Consider the following 19,910-nt stretch of genomic DNA (forward strand, 5'->3'; position numbering starts at 1 on the left):
TCCAAAAGTAAAGTATATCTTTATGTGAAAATCATACATGTTTTACCTCATTAGATATTGAGAAACCTATCATGCACATCTTATGAAAGTAGTGAAATACATCCATGAAAGTCACTGTTTTTTCTCAATTTTTGGATGAAAAAAAAAGTCCTTCACTGCGTGAACGCGTCCGGATGATAGAGATTTCCGGATAATCGAGGTCGAACTGTATTTCACCAGCTCAGAATTGATAACAGAGTGATCTTGAGAAGACTGTCAATAAGTCTTTGTGCCAGAGAACATGCCTTCCAATGTTGCTATGTAACCATTTATCATCTTTTCTTGCTCCTCCCAGCTTTCGTTGACTCCGACAACAGTTCGGTAAGAAGCTTCTCGTCCGTCAGCGGTGTTCAGAGGAGGAGGACACCAGGCCTCGATGAAGAGAAGAGGAATCGACGGAAATCAGCATCAGTGAGTTTATCTTTATCTCTTGCCTTCTGATGCACAAATGTGATATGAATGAAAATACAAATGAATGTTGCAAAAGGAGCCATCTCCAGAAAACTTGTTACTATGGCAAAGAACAGTTTTGCGAAAGAGACGTACACTAGATATTTGTGTTAAATGTAAGATGATGATTTGCTGTAACCCTCAAAATTTGCTGTGGGACACTTTGAGAATTTTGTTTAACAAAGCCATTCTGTGCATTGTGTTAGTATTAAAGTGGTCAGCTTTTGTTTTCCTTGGTGTAAGAAATCTAGGAGACAAACATTAATCATTACTCAAGTGTGATTTGCAGGGAATCATAATAAGAATGGTAACACAGCCACATTTGTGTGTTGCACATTGCTTCAGTATTTGTGCGCCCAAGAATTAGAAACGACAAGTGGGTGGATATAAATTTACATTTGAGTTCTCATCTTCAGTAGCAAAAGCCTTTTGAAATGAGCAGTTTTCTTGATAAACTGTGTTTGTCAAACTCGTTCCAGGAGCGTCTGCTAAACAGCCAACCCCCCACAGAGTCATACCGAGAGGCGTTTTCTGATACTGAGATGGACGCACCACCAGTTATGGCCATCAAACCAGGCAAATCTCCCGCTGTAAGTTTGTCCTCCACCACCACCAACACCTGTTGCGTGTTTGATGGAATGTAGAGAAGACTTCTTACAGGCATGATATTCTCTAGATTTAAATCTGATTTTAGGGGGGGTTTTTTTGTTTTGTTTTGCTTTTTCTCAAGTCTGTAACATATTTTGCTATATTCATGTATCAAAAGCACCTAAAAATTTTGATTTCTGATTTAAAAAAACCCCGCACAATATCATCCTTGTTCTTATCAGAGATGCTTTGATCCTAAAATGTTCACAGAGTTTTCTACCAGTTCATTTACTTTAGAGGAAAGAACTCATGTTGAAGTAGTGATCTCATTGGCATACATTATGGAGGAGTAAATTGACCAAAGCAGACATTCTAGAACTTTACCCGTGAAGGTGAAATTGAAACCAATTACTAGTAGTCATTCAAATGGCAGTCACAGTGTTTGTGACAAGTGCTAGGTACAAGTGTATGTTTACTATGGATATTATTGGTCACCCTGAGGAACGCATACTGTATTTGCTGTTTCTTGATATAAGGGGGGCTTTTATCCGGGATTTAAGCCTACATTGCTTCTTTGGCAATATTGGCTTTGCATCTCCTAGAAAGTGATTAGCTTTTTGGTGTTTGTGTATACAAGTGAATGTATCAACAATTAGGTGGCACACAGCCTTGCTTGATATGTGCAGGGAACTTTATACACACACTAATGGATAATGGATGTAAATTGTCTGTAGGAGGGTCATTCTTAGTCTTGTATTCAGTTGGATAACGGTTTTATGAGATTCAGCTACATAAACTTGTATCACAAAGTTTAAAACATGTGTCTCTGGGTGCCGTAAATGTATCTGCTAAAAATTAAAAAGATACAATGATTTGATGGTGATGTCAGGCGTATTCCAAACTGTTTTGATATTTATCATGCATGGATTGATCCCCACCCATGCTTGCTTCATTGCATCCAGCATTATTTTATTTGTATTTAATCTGTATGATATTGTGATTTATTAATACTAACCTCACACCTTATTCAAGCTCAGACCGGTTTAACCCGTTGAGGATGGGCTGATATTGCTACAAAACACATTTCCCATAGACCTCTGCCTGAGTATACTTGGGACTTGTCCTCGACGGGTTAATAGAGTAGATGTAGCTCATCAGTCATCTAATGAAATCTCTCCCTCACTTGTTTGTTTTCCCCCTGCCACCGCCCCGCCCCGCCCCCTCCCCTACCAATGTGTAATGGGTGTGAACCTGCTTGACCCGTTTTAGTCCCAGATAAAGAGAAGACCCAGCGCCTCTCAGCGTCTCATACGATCAGCCCGGGCCAAGTCCCTGCCCGGCAACCTAAGCATCCCTTCCACTGATGATGCTGTAAAGTCAGATCCTCACCAGTACCCCCACTCAGAGTCCTTTGCCCAACCCAGCTCAGAACCTTACCCACACCAAGAAGCTCTTGTACACCCCAATCCAGAATCATACCCTGTCTCAGAACCACACCCTTTTGTAGAACAACACCTGGTCCCAGAACCACACCCTTTTGTAGAATCACACCCGGTCCTAGAACCACACCCTCAGCTCCCCCTGGAGTCTCAACCCCCATCGCTGCAGCCCGATTCACATCCCCACCAGACCGCCCTCTCGCGGTCGGCGTCCCTCCCTCCCCAGTCCCCCTCATCCCAGAATGACGGGGATCAAGCCCTCATGCATCAGAAGCGAATCTACACCCTGGACGGCCCGATCAGTTACCGACCCACCTCCGTGTGGGAAAAGGCATGCACCTCCTTTTGTATTTGTTTGGCTTTCACTGTGTGCATACCTTCTCACATCTCTTGCATGTGCTATTCAACCTGAGGCCTCCGCAAACCACTCACACTGCAAACAGCGCCCTCTACAGATCATTCTTTGGCAGCCAAGAACATGTGACATGTTAACTCATTTCACTCTGAAATAAAAGTTAAATGTATGCTCCACCTTCCATGCAGCTGTAAACATAATCATTCCCAAATTAATTTTCACCTTTTAATGGAATTATAAATAGAGTCATTCCCAAAGAGATCTTCATATTTCCATGTGATTATAAATGGATTAAGATTTAAGTTAATCTCTCATTGTTTTTTGGATTCTTTTCCTTGCAGGTAATGGGCAGCTGTTAGTTTATGCTACATCACATAATATGCTTAAAGGGACTGTACAGTACTGGTTGAGGTGGGGATTCATGTTTTGAACATTCCTTAATGAGATAATGAGAAACCTCTTATGAAATATGAAAGAGCATGCAATTCTAAGAAGGATTCAACGTTTATTTGATGAAAATCGGTTTTCAAATGGCTAAGATATCCAGAAAAGTAATAATAATAAAAGGCGACAGGCCACGCCTTTTATTAGGATCTCTTTGTTTCACCTTGTTTTTCGATATCTCAACTATTTCAAAACCGATTTTCATCAAATAAACTTTTGATACCCCTTAGAATTGCATGCTCTTTGACATCTCATAGAGTGGTTTCTGAATATTTCGCAAAACATTAAAAGCTAAATCCCCACCTCAACCAGAACTGTACACACCCTTTAATAATCCTGAAGAGTAACTGGAAATTATAATTATCATTCTCAGAGTGTAAAGAAGCTTGATTGATACTTAAACTCCAACCTTTTTAGACCTGGCAGAAAGTTAAAATGAAATCTGAAGACATGCCATACTGTTTGGTACGTAATGTAGTCATGTAAATCATTTTAAAGAAATTTTGGTAGAAATTTAGATAGCTTACCAAAACAGGCAGCAGCCATTGCTTCCTTGGAAATTTACCAATCACAGATCGGTAAGAGTTGATACTGTATAAGCTGTTATATTCACATGAGTTTAATTTTCATGAATTTTGTGAATCACAGTTGGATCACAAATTTAACAACATGCAAAAAAGTCTCCATGTGCTAGGGTGATAGTGCATTTACGTTGGCATTGATGCGCAAAAACAACATCTCGCGGAAACATCTGTGACCTCCTCATTCGCAAAAATATCTGTACTCGAAAATCACAACATATACCGTATGACACACCAGTGTTTCTCATCTCTCTGTGTTTGAGATAGGAATCTTGTGAATGCCTTTGAAGTACCTGCATCTCTGTAATCTGTGCCGTGCAAGCAGTTTTTGTCTTATCACATTTTCACATGGATCGTGCTATATGCTGTGCTTGCTTTACAGGATTAACCAAGCTTTAGCACTGACTGGCGTTTTATCGGAGGGAAATCATTGACACATTGCATGCAGTGAAAAAACAAACGTCTTTCTGTCGTGCTCACTTTGACTTTCTTCTCATCCAGTCAACTTTTCGTTTTTTCTCTCACTCTTTCTTCCAATTTTATTGTTGATCTTTCATGTTTTCCTGCTATAAACTGGACTAACCAGCCAAGAATAAGTCTGGTGGTACATGTATATTGTCAGCCATACAGGTCATAGTCAGTGTACAGATGTACCTATGCACATGGAGTGTGCACATTGTGTAATGACTGTGGAGACACAGTGTTTAAGGAGTGTAGGTGCACATTGTGTATTAAAGGAGTATAAATGCACAGCACAGTGTGTAAGGCCCATACTAGGACTATCACATCAAAATCCATCTGACATTCCAAACGAAAGGTTGCCCTTTGAGTTTTAAGAGGGTTAATGAACAGCACAAAGCATCAGCTATCATTTGTGAAGCTCTAACCCAGACCTTTCAAATTCAATTCTGTAAATTCCAACTTTGATAAAGTGGTGTGCACATTTTCTTTTGAGATAAAGTCTTCCTTAGAAAGCGAAAGCTATAAAGCCGTCAGTAGTCAGTTCAGTGCACTCCCGTTATAACAAACATGGTTATAACAACATTCCGGTTACAATGAAGTAAAAATTTAGGCTGCAACATTATTTCTATTGTTTATTTGTTTGGTTATAACGAAAGAGAACTGCCGGTCCTGAGGACTTCGTTATAACGGGAGTCCACTATGTTAGTGGCTGTGGGGGTTTGATATCAATATTGAGTTCTTGAACCAGTTAGATTCCAGATATGTCAGGTAGTTGATTTAATGCATTATGAACTATCGTTAAAGAAAAATAAAATTACAAGCACATTTTATGTTTCTCTTGTTAACATGGAACCGTTGAAATGCTACAGATGTATATTGTTAATGATCGGATAAATTGTAGTAGAAGAAGTAGTAACGTTGATAACGGTAAATATGGAAATGTAACATACATAGATATATGCTTTATTCTTCCTGTCTTGTTCAATAGAATAGATTGGAATATTGGTAATGAGATAATTCAAGTCAAGATACATTCTTCCAAAAGAGAGTTGCCGTAAAACAAGCTACATACTTATCTCTAACTTTTCTTTTTCTATTAGCCCATTGAGGACGGGCTGATTTCGCTACAACGCGCATTTCCCATAGACCCCAGCCCGAGTATACTCGGGACTCGTCCTCAATGTTTTAAAGCTGTTGAGTTTGTTTTGGTATTCATGCTGCAGCTAAACATGTGTCATTTACACCAAGCTTCCAATTGTGGAAAAATTTGTTGATTTACAAATGCTGCCCTCTGACTGCATGCTTAACATTGAAACACAGACTCAGAAATGCTGGCAAAAAACACCAGGAATAATCACGCTCTTACCGTCATCACGAAAATCAGTTTACACTGCGCACCTTATGCCCCAAGCATGTTAATCCGTTGACTGGCTCTGCTTAACACATCTTTGCATGTGAAATTGATTTCTTGTCGCTAGCATGGACTATGTCTCATTCCCTGATTTGCTTGCTGTGATTTTTTTTTTTTTGCAACTCCTTTGGACTGTAACAAGTTTGGTGCAATGACGTTATGACTCTTGTCCTGTCGTATGATCTGACTACGTCATCAAATCTCAAGACAAGTTTCTGGCAATACTTCTGCATGTGATTTCGTTGTGTGCTTCTTTACATTGTGTAGTGACATTCATGTATTTCTTTTTTCTATAAAAAAAAGGGCATTGTACTCTTTTTTTTGTTGTTGATAATGTGCATCTAACTCGATCGTAAGTATGGAGAAAACAGAATATGTTGGATTGTTCACATTGCTGTGTTAAAGCGGTAATAAATTGATATCTAACTTGCTACACTCAAATCTGCTATGCAGACCCACCTGTCTATAAAGATCACCTGTCTGTTAAGTTCTCTAGATTTTTCAGTTAACAGAGCATTTTACATACATGTACATGTTCATGAACCTGTCTTTAAAGGCCATGAAGGCTGTTGTTCCTGTCCTTACATGGCGTTTTTCCCAAATTTTGACAAGATCTGAGGTCTTTACACAGAAGTCATGCTGACTTTTCATTTGCAGCCATTGTATTGAGCAGGACTGTGAAATATAATTATGTTCTGTGGTTTTGTGGCCTGTGATCATGTTATGAACATGCACACCTAAAATGAACCAAATTCTGGCAGTGGAATGGTGGGAGAATTTCTTTTGTATCAGATAGTCAGTTTGTGATTCCAATGGCTGAGAATGGATGACTTTTCAAGTTGTGTGTAAACACATAAATTAATATCTTGTCTTTTTTATTTTGGTAGGCTCTTGCCAATGACCTTCCCATGAGTGAACTACAGAGGGCGCTGCAGACCAAGGAAGAGGAGGAGGAGGAAGACGCTGAAAAGCTGAGACAGAGATCTAGCTATGTCTACAAGAGTGACCTCAAGAATGTAGAGTTTGATGAGTCGACCGGTGGAGGACTGGTGAGCAATCTCTTTCATGGTCTTCTTTTCTTTTGTTTCCTGGAAAATTATGACTTTGCTTTGTCTACCTTTGTATAATTTTCTTTCTTGACAAAATCCTCTCTTTTAAAGCAAATTATTTTTAAAAACAGGATTCTTCTTTGTGATATGACAGGGCTGCACACTAACCCATTTTTCCTACTGGTCCAACTTGTCTGTCGGACCAGTATACGTGCCCAGTTTTTCCATCTTTTACTGTTCCATTCCTGAAAAAGTTGCTGGTCTGACAGTGATTTTTACTGGTCAGGGACTGTCGGACCTGTGCCATTGTGCAGCGTTGGATATGATTTATCAGGTATATGGAAAAAAAGTGAAGGCAACTTCTTTCTTGACTATTTCATGCTGATATTCTAATTGTGTAATTATTCATTTTACAATGAGTAGTTCTTGTATAACTTTTAAGGTCCATGGTGCATGGAGATCTGTCAGAATGGTTTCTGACATGAATGTAAAAGAAATTCATAGTAGTAGATATGTCAATACTTATGTATGATAATGTATATGAGCAAGTGAATGCATACGTGTGAATACATCATACAGATAAGAAGTAGTGTGAAAAAAAATGTCTTACAGAAAGCATTTTATGTGTAAGATTTATAACGTCTCCGTTAATCTTTGTCCCTCCCTTGGAAGTTGGTCTACTATTCACTGCCCATGGCGTATCGTAGAGCCAAAAACCGTTTCAGGCGAGGCTGTTTCATGGTTTCAGCTGATGAGTTACACCTTCCAGCTCATCTCTTCACGGTATTTAATGCCTGAAGTAGCTTGGAGTGTATTTTGGATGCACGCCCCTTGCCTTTTATGTGTGTTGATACTTACACTTGGACACATGTACACTTGATGCATTCTTGCAATATGTATCAACTTCATTCAAATCAGTCTAACCAGGCATGGAAATATTTATTGAAGTGTGAACATTTGATGATGTCATCGCATGAGAAGTCACTATACTGATGAAATGAAATTAAAGAGCCCAGGAGAAGCTGTGAATTTAAGGTAAACTCTTGGTGCAAGAGCTCAAGACATGTTTGAAATGTTGAACACCAACCGTCGTCAGATTTTATTTGGTGGAGCACTTCAATGATGAGCAGTGAAGTCAAATGTGATGAAGGTCAAAATGTACAATTTGTGGCTTTATTTCAGTAATTACACTCAGTAATGTATGCAATGTCTGTTCATCAAACTGAAAATAGTGAAAACTAATTTCTTCAGTTCAAAGAGCGTCAGAATGCGATAGGTGTTAATTTTGGCTACAAGGGTAAAATTCTCACAGCATGTTGTGTGTAATTGTTTTGAGAGAATTGTTATAGAAATTGTAATGATGACCGATTGCTTTGCACGTGCTAATAATATACACTTAACCCGTTGAGGATGGACTGATTTTGCTGCAACACGCATTTCACATAGACACCTGCCTGAGTATACTCAGGATTCGTCCTCGACGGGTTAATATAATCCTTGACTGTATGCACTCTGAATGCAGGAGTAACTTTTTTTTAGGTCGAAAGTAATTTGCGAGTGAAGATTTCCATGACACTATTCAACCTGCTGAGTATGTGACATTCCACAAACTCTGCATGACCCACAGTTGTTATGTAATACCATTATCATAGACAAGGATTAAAGAGTAAACAAATTACGAAGCAAGGAGAAGAAATTTACTGAAAAATCAAAATTTGCATTTGAACAATCTGTGCTGTGAGTCTAATTGAGAATCATGTGACACTTTTCTATAAATGTGCTTGGACACGTCTCTCTAAAAAAGAAGAGAAATCTTTTCTTCATTGATCAAAATCCTTTACTTCTGTTATGCAAGTGATGGTGCCAGAAAAGTCATGTTTAGTCTCAAAACTGATATCTTTTATTTCTCTTGGGATGTGATGAATCAAATTGTGATAACTCGGATCTTCCAAGGCTTCGTGGAAAGTGACACAATTTCTTCTTGTCCCCCAAAAGATGTTATTATTGCCTTTGATATGCATGTGATAGACACAATTATGCACTTAAGTAATGTACACAGGCTTTGTTTTAAAACTTCTCTGCCATGCGGATGTCATAGTCGGTTCATCACTGATTCAGAACTCTGTATGATATATGCCAAGTTGCCAGCATGGGAAGAAATATACATACAGTCTTGAAGTGAAAGAGATTGTGAAATTTTCTGTTAACTTTGTAGCATGTTTCTCTAGTTTTGACTGTTGGATATGTATTTTTTTTTTTTTTTTTTTAGTAAGATTTGGAGATCATCAGGCAAAAAAATATTGCATGGTGTTCTACTCATATTACCCTGAACATGTACAATATGATATGAGTGTTAGTTAATCATAATTGAGAAAATAATATGTTTGGGCTAAGTTCTAATAGTCACAGTATCTAGCTAATAATGGTGAGTTTTTTTACGATATTTCTTGCCAACAAGAATACAATAGTCACATATTTGTCCATTCAATATGTATGGACTTCATTGTCTGTGTTGTTTCACAAAAAATTAGTATTTTATCTTTGAAAATAAAAATAATGCAATTCTAGCCCAAACAGATAGAAAGTCCTATTCAGGTCCCTTAAACCTTTGCTACAGTGCAGCCCTTTGATAATGTTTGGGGTTTTTTTTTCTTAAAAAGAAATATAGGAAGTTAAAGATAGTGTGATGTGTGTTAGTGATGTGATCAACTTTCCATCCTACCTAACAGCTTGGCATCCCAGCCAAGGTCCACATACCAGAGAGGTATAACCCCGCCCAGGATGAAGACAGTGAGCTGGAGTTTGAGACTGAGGAGCAACGAGCCAGGAGGGAGGCCAAGGTTCAGAAGATGGCCAAGATTATCACCTCTCAGAGCTTACAGGAGTGGCATCCCAGGGAGATGTAAGAAGAGTCCTACTACTCCTTCTCTTCCTCCTCCTCTTTTCCTTCCTCTTCCTCTTCCCCTTTCTCATCTTCCTCATTTTCTTCATCCTCTTCCTCCTCCTCCTTCTCTTCCTCCTCCTGTTCCTCCTCTTCTTTCTCTTCCTTCCTCATCCCTCCTCTTCCTCCTACCTCTCATCTTCCTCTTCCTTCTCATCCTCCACCGCCTCCTCCTCCACCTCCTCTTTCTCCTTCTCAACCTCTTCTCCCTCTTCCTCCTCTTCCTCCTCCTGTTCTCCCCTGCTCTTCCTCTTCCACCTTCTCTCCCTCCTAATAATCCTCCTCTCCCTCGTTCTCCTCTTCTTCCTCTCCTCTTCCTCCTCTTTCTTCCCCTCTTCCTCCTAATCCTCCTCTTCCTCTTCCTCCACCTCTTCTTCATCCTTCTCCTCCTCCCTTCACCTCCTCCTCCTCCTTTTCCTCCTCTTCCTTCCTCATCCCTCCTCCTCCTTCTCTTCCTATTCCTCCTCCTTCTTCTTCTCTACCCCCTCCTGTTCCTCCACCTCTTCCTCCTCTTCTTCCTCTCCTCCTCCTCCTCCTCCTCCTTCTCCTCCTCCATCCTCCATAATCTGTGATTGTTTTTCTCTTCTTCCATACAGCCTTCCAGAGTGGAATGGCAGCGGTCCCCCTGTCAACAACATGAAGCAGAGGTTGGAGCGGGAGAAGGAGCTTCGTCAAGAGGTCTTGGTCAAGAGGCGGGCCCTGGCCCAGGAGGTGTCCGAACAGACCAAGATTCTGGCAGGTACGCCAGAATTTTCAGACGAGGGGCCCAGTGGGGATGAATTCAGGCTGGGCCAGACCAAGTACGGTCATCAGTTCAGCTCTGATGAAGCACCGGTCTAGGTCTAGGGACTGGACCTTGCCTCTAGGTCTAGATCTAGTCAATGGGACACTTGCTAAGACTAGGCCCAGTTATTGGAACCCTTTCTTCTCTATGCCTAAGACTTTGGCCCTTTATGGTGACCTAGATTAAATTACTAGGACTTTCCTCAAAGTTCCAAGAGCTGTCTTTAAGTTGATTAGTTAGTAAACCACAATCTTTGTAGGGAATTTAATGAGATTAGATAATGGGCTCATTAAAAAATTGCGTCATGTGAGACAAATCATAACAAAGTGTAAATATAACGCTGCACATAGTGATAATGTCTCCACCATTCCAGTGGGTACCTGGATGTAGCCGTCTTTATTATACAATGTATGACTGATGTTAATGTTGAATTTTTATAGAACTTTTCTTTTTAAGTAGTAGCTATTAATGTAAGTGCTATTCTTCTTCTCTGTGGGGAAATTTTCCTCCTGTTTACTCTTCGAAGCCAAGCGCAGAAGGTTCAACCCTAAAAAACACAGTGACAAAGTGAAATTGTGATAAAGAACATGCTGTAGAGAGTTGAAAAAAAGAAGAAGAGAAGTACCAAACAGAATTCTCATAAGACTCTACAATTCTGTGAATAACAATCTTATTAGCGTGTAAAACGTCAAGTTTCAATCAAGGCAGGATTTCTGATGCCTGACACTGTCTCAGGAAAAACAAACGCCATGACAGAGAAGTATATTCTTAGAAAAATCATCACCAAAAGATGAGACTCTTACAAAATGAATACTGGCTGAGATGTGAGTGAGGCAAATGGCACAAAGCATGTATTTTGTGTCTTAGTAATATTTCTGTGCTGTAAGCAAGCTTCTGTTGCTCTGAATTCCCAAGAGAGTCAGCCATATTTCATCACCCACAGTAGTGTTTGCTAGATCTGCTACCAGCAGTTATTCTCTTGATGTGAATGCATGCCACTTGATTCTTTTTCTCTCCCTACTCTCATATTCAATTTCCCCTGAAGCATGTTCGGTATTGGCCAAGAGATCTTCCCATATACTGAGATACCTTTATCCTTTAGCTGCTCAAACAAACATCCTTGTATTAGCAACTGGTATTCTCTTTTGAACGCAATAGCAAAGAAGAAAAATGCTGCAACATTTTTTGTAGATTCAATTACGTTACAAACTTTCATGAAAAGTTCAGCATTCTGTCATCAAAAGTGATAGATAGACCAAGGATTATCACTTAAGAATGCATGATATTCATTAAGAAATATTTGTTATGAATTATTCAAAGAACAATGCAGACATGTGGAATGCGATTAAGAATGATAATTGTAAGCAGTAGATGCCATCCTTTCCAGCAAATGAAGAAATGTTGTACAGACTTCATGTAATGATTGCTGCACCAATCAAAATACAGGCACCCCATTCAAATGCCACGCCCACCAAAATTAGCTGTAGTATGTCCTAAAACCATGCTTCATGTAGATTTTTTTGTATGCATAGACTGCACAGTCATTTTACATTGTTCCCCATTGTGTTTGATTATCCATTGATCTCAACATTAGTTGAAAAAAACAACAACAAATGCCACAGTACTGTAGAATTTGATGATTAATCAGTCGAGACTTTCAAATGCAAAAGTTGAAATGTGAAGACCCTTTTTCTTTACCATCCTTAATATCAGCTAGGGAAAGAAAGGAGGAGGAGAAGTCAGTTCTGTTGCTGCATTAGATTAATTCATCCTGGAACCTGATCGTGCAGTTTATGCCCTTTCAGTGTCAATGTGAGCATCCATTATTTGCATCATCAAAATGCAGAACTTTATTTTAAAGATGTCTGTTTCCAATGTGTTTTGCAGTTTCTGCTTCATTTTCTTCTGTTTGAGCCACATTTTATTGAAGTAATAATGGAGCAATGCTAAGAATTTTCCTCATGCAATATTTAATTTTGTTTGATTTTGAGAAACTTAACCCATATATATTTCTTATTTTATTTTAACAATGGTATTCACCGATACTATTAATTACTTGCATTTCTTTTTCTATGAGCAGCTTGAATTTTGTTTAACTGCTTTTCATCTGTTATTTGTTTCATCACTGCCTCTGTATTCTGCAGCGCAATTGAATGCCGTAGCCTAACCCATGCCAAGCCGAGAGTCGAAAGGCCCAATGGCTCATCCTCCTCATCAATATCATCGGTGTCGGAATCTAACCCCCCCTCATCTCAAGAATCCAACCACAAACAGAATATTAAAGCTAAATACACAAAATACGCTGTCTAATTTGAAGGCAATGATTATCACTAACAAATTGCGTGTTTCAATCAAGTCTAAAGTCTTGTGTACTCATTTGATGTGTGTGTGTGTGTTTTTTCTGTCTTCTAGGCTCAAAATCCGTGGTGAAAATCCTCTCCATCCCTTTGCCCCATGAACAAATTTCCTTCAGAATTATGCTAAAGTGATGATTTATACCTGTTTGTCAAGGGCAGTATAATCATGTGGCCGATTTGAAATTAACAGATATCATTTGATTGTTTTCTCAATGTATTTATTCCTCTGAATCAATCTTTACGGAGGTAAAATGCCTTCACAGAAAGTTGTAGTAATGAATTCTTTCTCTGAGAACAATTATTGCCACTACAATTTGACTTGTTATTAACACTGTCAATTAATATGTGTACTGGTATATCAGAGTTTGGGGGAGAATCTTCACCATTGGACTTTGGCACACTTTCAAAAAATATTTTCAAATCATTGTTTATTGATTTTGATGCTGTCTTACTCTTCAATGTATTTGTTCATGATTCATTTTTAAAGTGTCTGCACCCTCATTTGATTCATGTGTTGTCTTAATCTTTTGCAGTTCTTTTGTATACTTCTTACTGTTGACAAGACTTGGTCACTTCATAAGAAGTGCTCAAAGATTTCCTGAATGAATTTTTGTCCTTGCACACTTTGTTGTGAAAGAAAAAGTTTTGCATTATATGCAATGATTTGTTTAAAGGATTGCAAAGCAAATATACAATGTAGATGGTAGTGAGTGGTGCTTATGTGCTTCCATTTGATGTATAGAGAATGCTTCAGCAAAGAATTGTCAAATCTTCCACCTTTCTTGCCCTACCTTTGATGCACCCTATTCTTTGAGGCCCTGTAGAACTATTGCAGCATACAGGCATTGCAAATCTTTTTGTGAAAGTTTGCTCAAATTCATACTTTGTAATTTTCCTGGAGATCTCTATGTGCTAAGAAAAAGGAAAACAAAAATTTGAAAGTTGCCAGCTGTTTTTGATATATCTCTTGCCTTTTTTTTTTCTGTGCTGCTCAACTCCTTAGATCTTTCCTTTAAAACTGCCACAAAAAAAGTTTATTAACTGCAAAATCGGACAAAAAAAAAAAAACTGCCTAGAAATTCTCATCTGCAACAAATGCTTTAGAATTTCAGATTTAGAAGTTTGACAATTTTTTTTTTTTGATCGTTCAAAAGTCGTACTGGGTTGTGTCATTTAAAGATTTCTCTAAATTTAGTACTCTTAGATTTGTTCTTATGGAAATGTGTTCTGTGTAATTCAAATCATGGCAAAATGTTTGCAAAGCTCATTAGGTATACAGAGTTTCACATATGACAGAAGTTTTGCAAGATTTTTTTACCCCCTTTATGGAGGCATTAGTTTTGTTACACCTTAGAAGAAATGTGTTCCACAAATACTTGTCAATGTATTTTTCTTCTAGAAGTTTGTGACAATGTCCTGAGTGTTGTTTCTCATTTTTTCTTGCATATGTTAAAGATTTTCTCTTGACAATTTCTCTTATTTTGTGATCAAACGTTCTTCATTTGTGATACCTTAAAAAAAAAAAAAAAACCCTGCAAATATCCCTGCCCCCCCCCCCCCAAAAAAAAAACCTCAGTTGCAGCGCAAATCTTTTCAAAGAGACTTTACTGCTGATTCATATCACCAAGTTTTCTGCCTGATGTGAGTCGGGCTTTTCTCTGAAACTTTGCCAATTTGATCTGTGTTGTGACATTCACTGCTAGTTCGCCAGCCTCCAACTTGGCTTTCCATACATGAAAAAAAAAAAAAAAAAGTCCTTATCATGCTCTGCAGCAATTAAGTAGACATTAGCTGCCCTCTTTGATGAAATGACTCCAGGGGAATTACTCATATTTGAATTTTTTATAATTGTGCCATATGCTTCACTATAAAAATCATCCCCAAACAGAGAAATCGGCAGTCATGTTTTATTTCCTTATTTTCCCAAAGTGGCTACTTCAGACTATGTGAGTTGAATGGTAGTTCGCTAGTTCAAATTAAGCCTTTGTAATAAGTTTGTTGAAGGAAATATTTTTACTTGATGCAAGGAAGTTTTCCTGGGAAGGCTGAGATAACCTAAATTTCTTTCCAAATAAATTATAGCATGACGGAGGATAAAGCAGAATGCACGAGTAAGAAGCAGACTTGTGGGTTATTCCTCTAGTCATGGCCTTAAGACATTCCCTTCTGGTTTGCTCACAGCACTCCGCAGTGATCCTTGAGGTTGGGTAGATTGTGTACGCACCTGTTCACTGGGATCACTTGTTCATGTCTGTATCCGAGTCTAGCACACAGGCTTTGTGTAGTCACTTTTACACTTCTGATAATCAAGATTAAGCCACCTGCACAAGTAACACAATTATCTTACCAAGTTTACTGCATAATGACTTGTTTACCATCATTTTCCACCATATGTAACAAGCCATTGATGACTGGAATATCAATAACTCTGATCTACATTGTATTTACTTCACAGAGGTGCCATAATCTTAACAGCCACATACACAAATGTTGTACTGTTGTATAATCAATCTGCACAACTTTTTCATAGTGCACACACAGTTATTAATTTTTGAAAAGCTTGGATTATCATGCACTAACCCTCATCCTCCAAAGTTTTGGTTTGTGAGATTTAATTGGGAAATGCCCTGTGATGTTTTACATGATGAGCAAACTTGTTGATGATATCGTACTCATCAGCATTTACTGGTATAGAGTATCAAAGGGATGATGTCACAGTCTTTTGTTTCAGCCCAGTACTGGTTCCAAACAAGATATCCTTGCTAAAGGCTTCGGGCTGTGGGTTAGAACTGGGTATGAACAGTCAGTGGCGGATCCAGACGGGGGCGCGCCAGGCGCGCACCCTACGTGCCCCCTCTTCATTTTTTGTTACGACAAAAGAAATACAAAGAAAAATGGGGGGGGGGGGGCTCGTGATACCCCCCCCCCTTTAATTTTGTAAAGGTGCCTCCCCTTTACGGAATTTCTGGATCCACCCCTGTAATAGTGTTGGCAACCGTTGTGTTCACAGATATTCGAGCTTCATGAGGTCGTTTAGAACCAGTTTCCATGGCGATGAATGGCTATGACATCACACTTCTGTGATCTATTGATAAAAGCTGTAAAGCGTTGAGGAGGGTATTTGCATTCAATTAAGGAATGAGCTAAAAACAACAGAAAGCAGGAATCATACATGTGTACACACTTAGCAGGAAAGTGAAATAGATATCATGGATGCTTCATCTATGCTGCTTGGTCTTCATTGGGTCTACTAGCAATAGTCAGGTGCTGATTACATGCAGTGACTAAACAGAGCAGGTAATGTCACAATGTTTTATGGGGCCATAACTGTCAGTATCTCAGTGTTCTGTATTGCCATAACCTTCCAACATCACAGAGTGATTATTCTGTTGAGTGGCACTTGTATTCTACGGCATCTCTCAAGTGTTGTATGTAAACCTCACTGTGTTTGAAACCTGCTCAGGACTGCTCCAGATTATACTCAGACAGGTGTCTATGAAAAACATTTCTGACAGCAAAATCATCTCGTCCTCAACAGGTCAACCCGTTCAATACTGAATTCTGAAATCCCCATAGATTTAATGCACAGGCCACCAGGTTCCCATATGGAACGGGTTAAGAGTTAGAGTGTAGTTAGTCTGATATCCCAGCTGATGTAATAAAAGCACTGTTTGTTTGCTTCTTTCTCTCATTCCTCCAATTAGTTCTTCATCACTGACCACAACCTAAAAGATTTTACAGACTCAATATTGTCAGTGTTCCTCACAGCATATGAAATTTTTAAAATGAAATTATATGCAATGAACTTTGTACCTTAGATAATTGGTGCATACATTATAATTTTTGCTGATGATATGTCTCAAAAATCTGGTACTAAATGAAATATAAAAGTTGCAGCTCGGGTTCGGGTTGCGGTAATAAGAAATGATGGAGGGATGAAGTTATCTACACCGGGCAAATAGTGACCAGTGTGTTTCATAAAGCTGTTCGTAAAGTTACGAACAACTTACGAGCGACTGGTGATCAGTTCTTGTGGTGAATTATGGAAATTCTGATAAGTATAGCACATCACAACTGATCACCAGTCGCTCGTAAGCTGTTCGTAACTTTACGAACAGCTTTATGAAACAGGGCCGAGCAGCTATGTGTATATTGACTGGCGAGGCAATATACAGAATATGAGACTGTGACATGGCAGAAATAAGTGCCTTGTTTTCTCATCTTGTATGTCATGTCAGTATAGTCTTGTCTCATTTCTCCTCATTATCTGCATTGATACTAAAAGAAAAAGAAAAAAATATTGACTGTATGGAGAAATTATGAAGCATGATCATAATATAGATTCTAGGAGACTAGAAGTGAAAGGAAAGTGGCTAATGTATTCAAGAATGTTTAAGAACGTGGAGATGAAATGTCACAAAAATCTAAAATAACCTCAAAAATGTGTGAAGTGCCGATGTATTCTGAAATCTGTGTATTTCTATGATTGGCTGCAGAGTTTAAGGTCAGTTTAGAAGCTTAAGTGAGTCCTGTTTGTGGCATGGCATTTTTGGCTATATAATCAAGAGATCATTTGTAGAACACACACACATTGATCATAAGAACCATGTGTGTTTGTGTGTGTCTGTATGTATTTGAGTGTGGAGCTGAGAGTTCCAACAGTGTGTTGTGTGTAACAGTGGCATGATTTGTTAAAATTCAGATGTTTTCACAACTTTTGTCCACAAGATGTATAGTGCGGTATGCATACTCTGAGTACTGATTTCTTCTATTGGAAAGGAGGAACTACTCAATGACTTTATGCAGCATTTTTTTTTTCTAAGAGATGAATTCATGTGAGTTTGTTCATCTCAAGAGTTAAGTAAGTTTTGTAAAGTATAGAGAAGTTGTTTTTATTCATGCACATTTTGCCCTGATTATGCGCTGTACATTGTAAATATGATTTTATAGTCATGACTGTAATCCATTGTATTCAGATCACAATTCGTAGTTGTATTCAGAAAACCAGAGTATTTTGTTACTTGATATGAAATAACTCTAGATTTAAAAGTATTTTGAAGAAGTCTGCAGCAGTATATTCTGAAAAGTTTGCAAGGTACTCAAGTGTAATGGTACTATTTGTATTTATTTTGTACAAAAGTGTAGATTAATAGAAACTTTAACTTCAGCCTCGTTGGTCTCATCAACCAATATGTATCTACTGCCTGTAAGAGGTAGAGCTGCTTCTTAAGTTAATAGGAAGTGTATGTATTCTAAATCATTCAGGCATATGTATTCACAATATGACATAATTAATGGAGGTACATGATATAGTGTAATAAGAGAATGGACAAATGACTGTAGCCATCAGAGTTCAAACAAAATGTTAACAGTACTTGGAACATGAAGGACATTTTTACATTTATACATGTGATTTTTGTATGATCTTTTTTTGTAAGTATATTTATCTTATTTAATGTATTCATTATTATTTCCTTTTTTTGTGGGGGGGGGGGTGGGGTGGTGGGTTGTTAATTTCCAAGTAAAATACTGTCCATAACAGGATCATGCAAGTTAAAGGGTAGTCTTGTTATGTGTCAGATAGATACCCAAAGACACTGGTTACCGTGGTGACATCTATACAACCCGTTGGCTGGAGAAATATACCAGAATATATTTCCTGGGTCATGTTTGATGCTAAGTTGTACAATTCTTATGCAATTAACCAAGTTTTTTTGAGTCAGTATGATGTATACATTGTACTGACATTTCTTACATGCAACTGAGATGTTTGTGGAGAAAAGTAAAAACAAATCAAAGTCTGTCCAGCGAAGAGAATTATGTGGAGACAATTCTACGAATGTCATTATGCAGAAGAACATGTTTAGAAAGTTGTTGGCATTGCTGACTCTTCGATACATTTGAAGAATTAAATTCATTGACTGTGGGCTAGAGTTTCATTGAAAACATCCATTCAAACAAATCACAATGCATTCTGTATGATTTCTTTACCCTCCCATTTCATGATATTTCTTCTTGACTTATTTCATGATGTGATTGATTTTTTTTTATGTAAGGATTGAATTTGCTGTGAACTTTGGGTGATTTCACTTTGGAACACTTGGCTTTGCACAATCATCTTCAGAACAGTAAGAGCGTGCATCAAAAGAAAAACACTCACCTCCACCAGTGTGTTGGTATTAGGTTTTCTAATGTCACAGGGCACAGGAAAATGTTTGACAATATTTCAAAGAGTTTCATGAATCTAGAATATTAATGTTTGTTTCTCCTATTCTACACTGATGGCAGAAAATGTAAGTTGCTCTTAGATGCAGCTGACTGTATGCTGAAACTTTGATTACATGCAGGAGACATGTTTGAGGGTTGATCTGTGCGTGTAGCTCAAGAGTCTGTTAAGATATAAAATGAACAAACTTGTTACAAGTGCCTTTTTCCTGATGTGAATGAAATGACCGTTATATGCAAGATACTGATAGTAAGAAGAACTGTGGATCTTAAAGATAAATAGAAATATAAGAGTACTATGAAATGGAGCTGCAGTTGAATCTCTAGATCAAAATTAATTTTTCATTGCAAAGTGTACCTTTGTTGTTAGAGTTTGAATTGGATTTCCATCAAGGAGTATGTGAGAAGAAGAATTTATGTATCCATTGCCTTCAAAGTAATATGATAGCTATAAAATGAGTTGTGATTGCATGAATTTTGGGCATTCATTATTTGTGAAATAAATTAATATTCAAAAAGGAAGAGTTAGCTCATTCTGCAAAGACAATGACTCATCAAAGACTTGTGATGACTGAATACTCAATCATTGTGTGTGGCTTAAAGTTGTTCAAGATTTTGCAGAAACTTGAACTGTAGCATTAAGACTAGCAGTAACTTATTGTTGTAGCAATTAAATGTTCATATCTGACTAAATTCTGATTGGTCAATTTGCCAGATTTATATTGTTGAACAGATCTTGTGACTGCACTTAACTGCCCTTTTATGTAAATCTACCAGATCATTAA

The 19,910-nt window shown here is 38.1% G+C and overlaps 2 protein-coding genes across 3 annotated transcripts in view; both read left to right on the forward strand.

The window, feature by feature from the left end:
• LOC140236285 (uncharacterized) overlaps positions 1 to 7,259 on the forward strand; it is a 68,321-nt gene extending 61,062 nt beyond the window's left edge. The window contains exons 24-27 of the mRNA XM_072316240.1: positions 335 to 450; positions 969 to 1,079; positions 6,657 to 6,818; positions 7,242 to 7,259. Coding sequence (XP_072172341.1) covers positions 335 to 450; positions 969 to 1,079; positions 6,657 to 6,818; positions 7,242 to 7,259 — 407 coding nt within the window. The remainder of the gene's footprint in view (positions 1 to 334; positions 451 to 968; positions 1,080 to 6,656; positions 6,819 to 7,241) is intronic.
• A 236-nt stretch (positions 7,260 to 7,495) lies between these two features.
• LOC140236101 (uncharacterized) lies at positions 7,496 to 13,926 on the forward strand. Of its 2 annotated transcripts, XM_072316073.1 has the most exons (4): positions 7,496 to 7,601; positions 9,548 to 9,720; positions 10,356 to 10,498; positions 12,688 to 13,926. In XM_072316073.1, the coding sequence occupies exons 1-4, from the start codon at positions 7,512 to 7,514 to the stop codon at positions 12,708 to 12,710; spliced, it is 429 nt and encodes a 142-aa protein (XP_072172174.1). In that variant the 5' UTR covers positions 7,496 to 7,511; the 3' UTR covers positions 12,711 to 13,926. The 2 variants fall into 2 exon arrangements, with proteins under 2 accessions (XP_072172174.1, XP_072172173.1); XM_072316072.1 differs by lacking the exon at positions 12,688 to 13,926 and having other exon boundaries at positions 10,356 to 11,095.
• The last annotated feature ends 5,984 nt before the right edge of the window (positions 13,927 to 19,910 follow it).

This window comes from Diadema setosum, chromosome 12 (genome assembly GCF_964275005.1).
Source record: "Diadema setosum chromosome 12, eeDiaSeto1, whole genome shotgun sequence".
Classification (NCBI taxonomy): domain Eukaryota; kingdom Metazoa; phylum Echinodermata; class Echinoidea; order Diadematoida; family Diadematidae; genus Diadema; species Diadema setosum.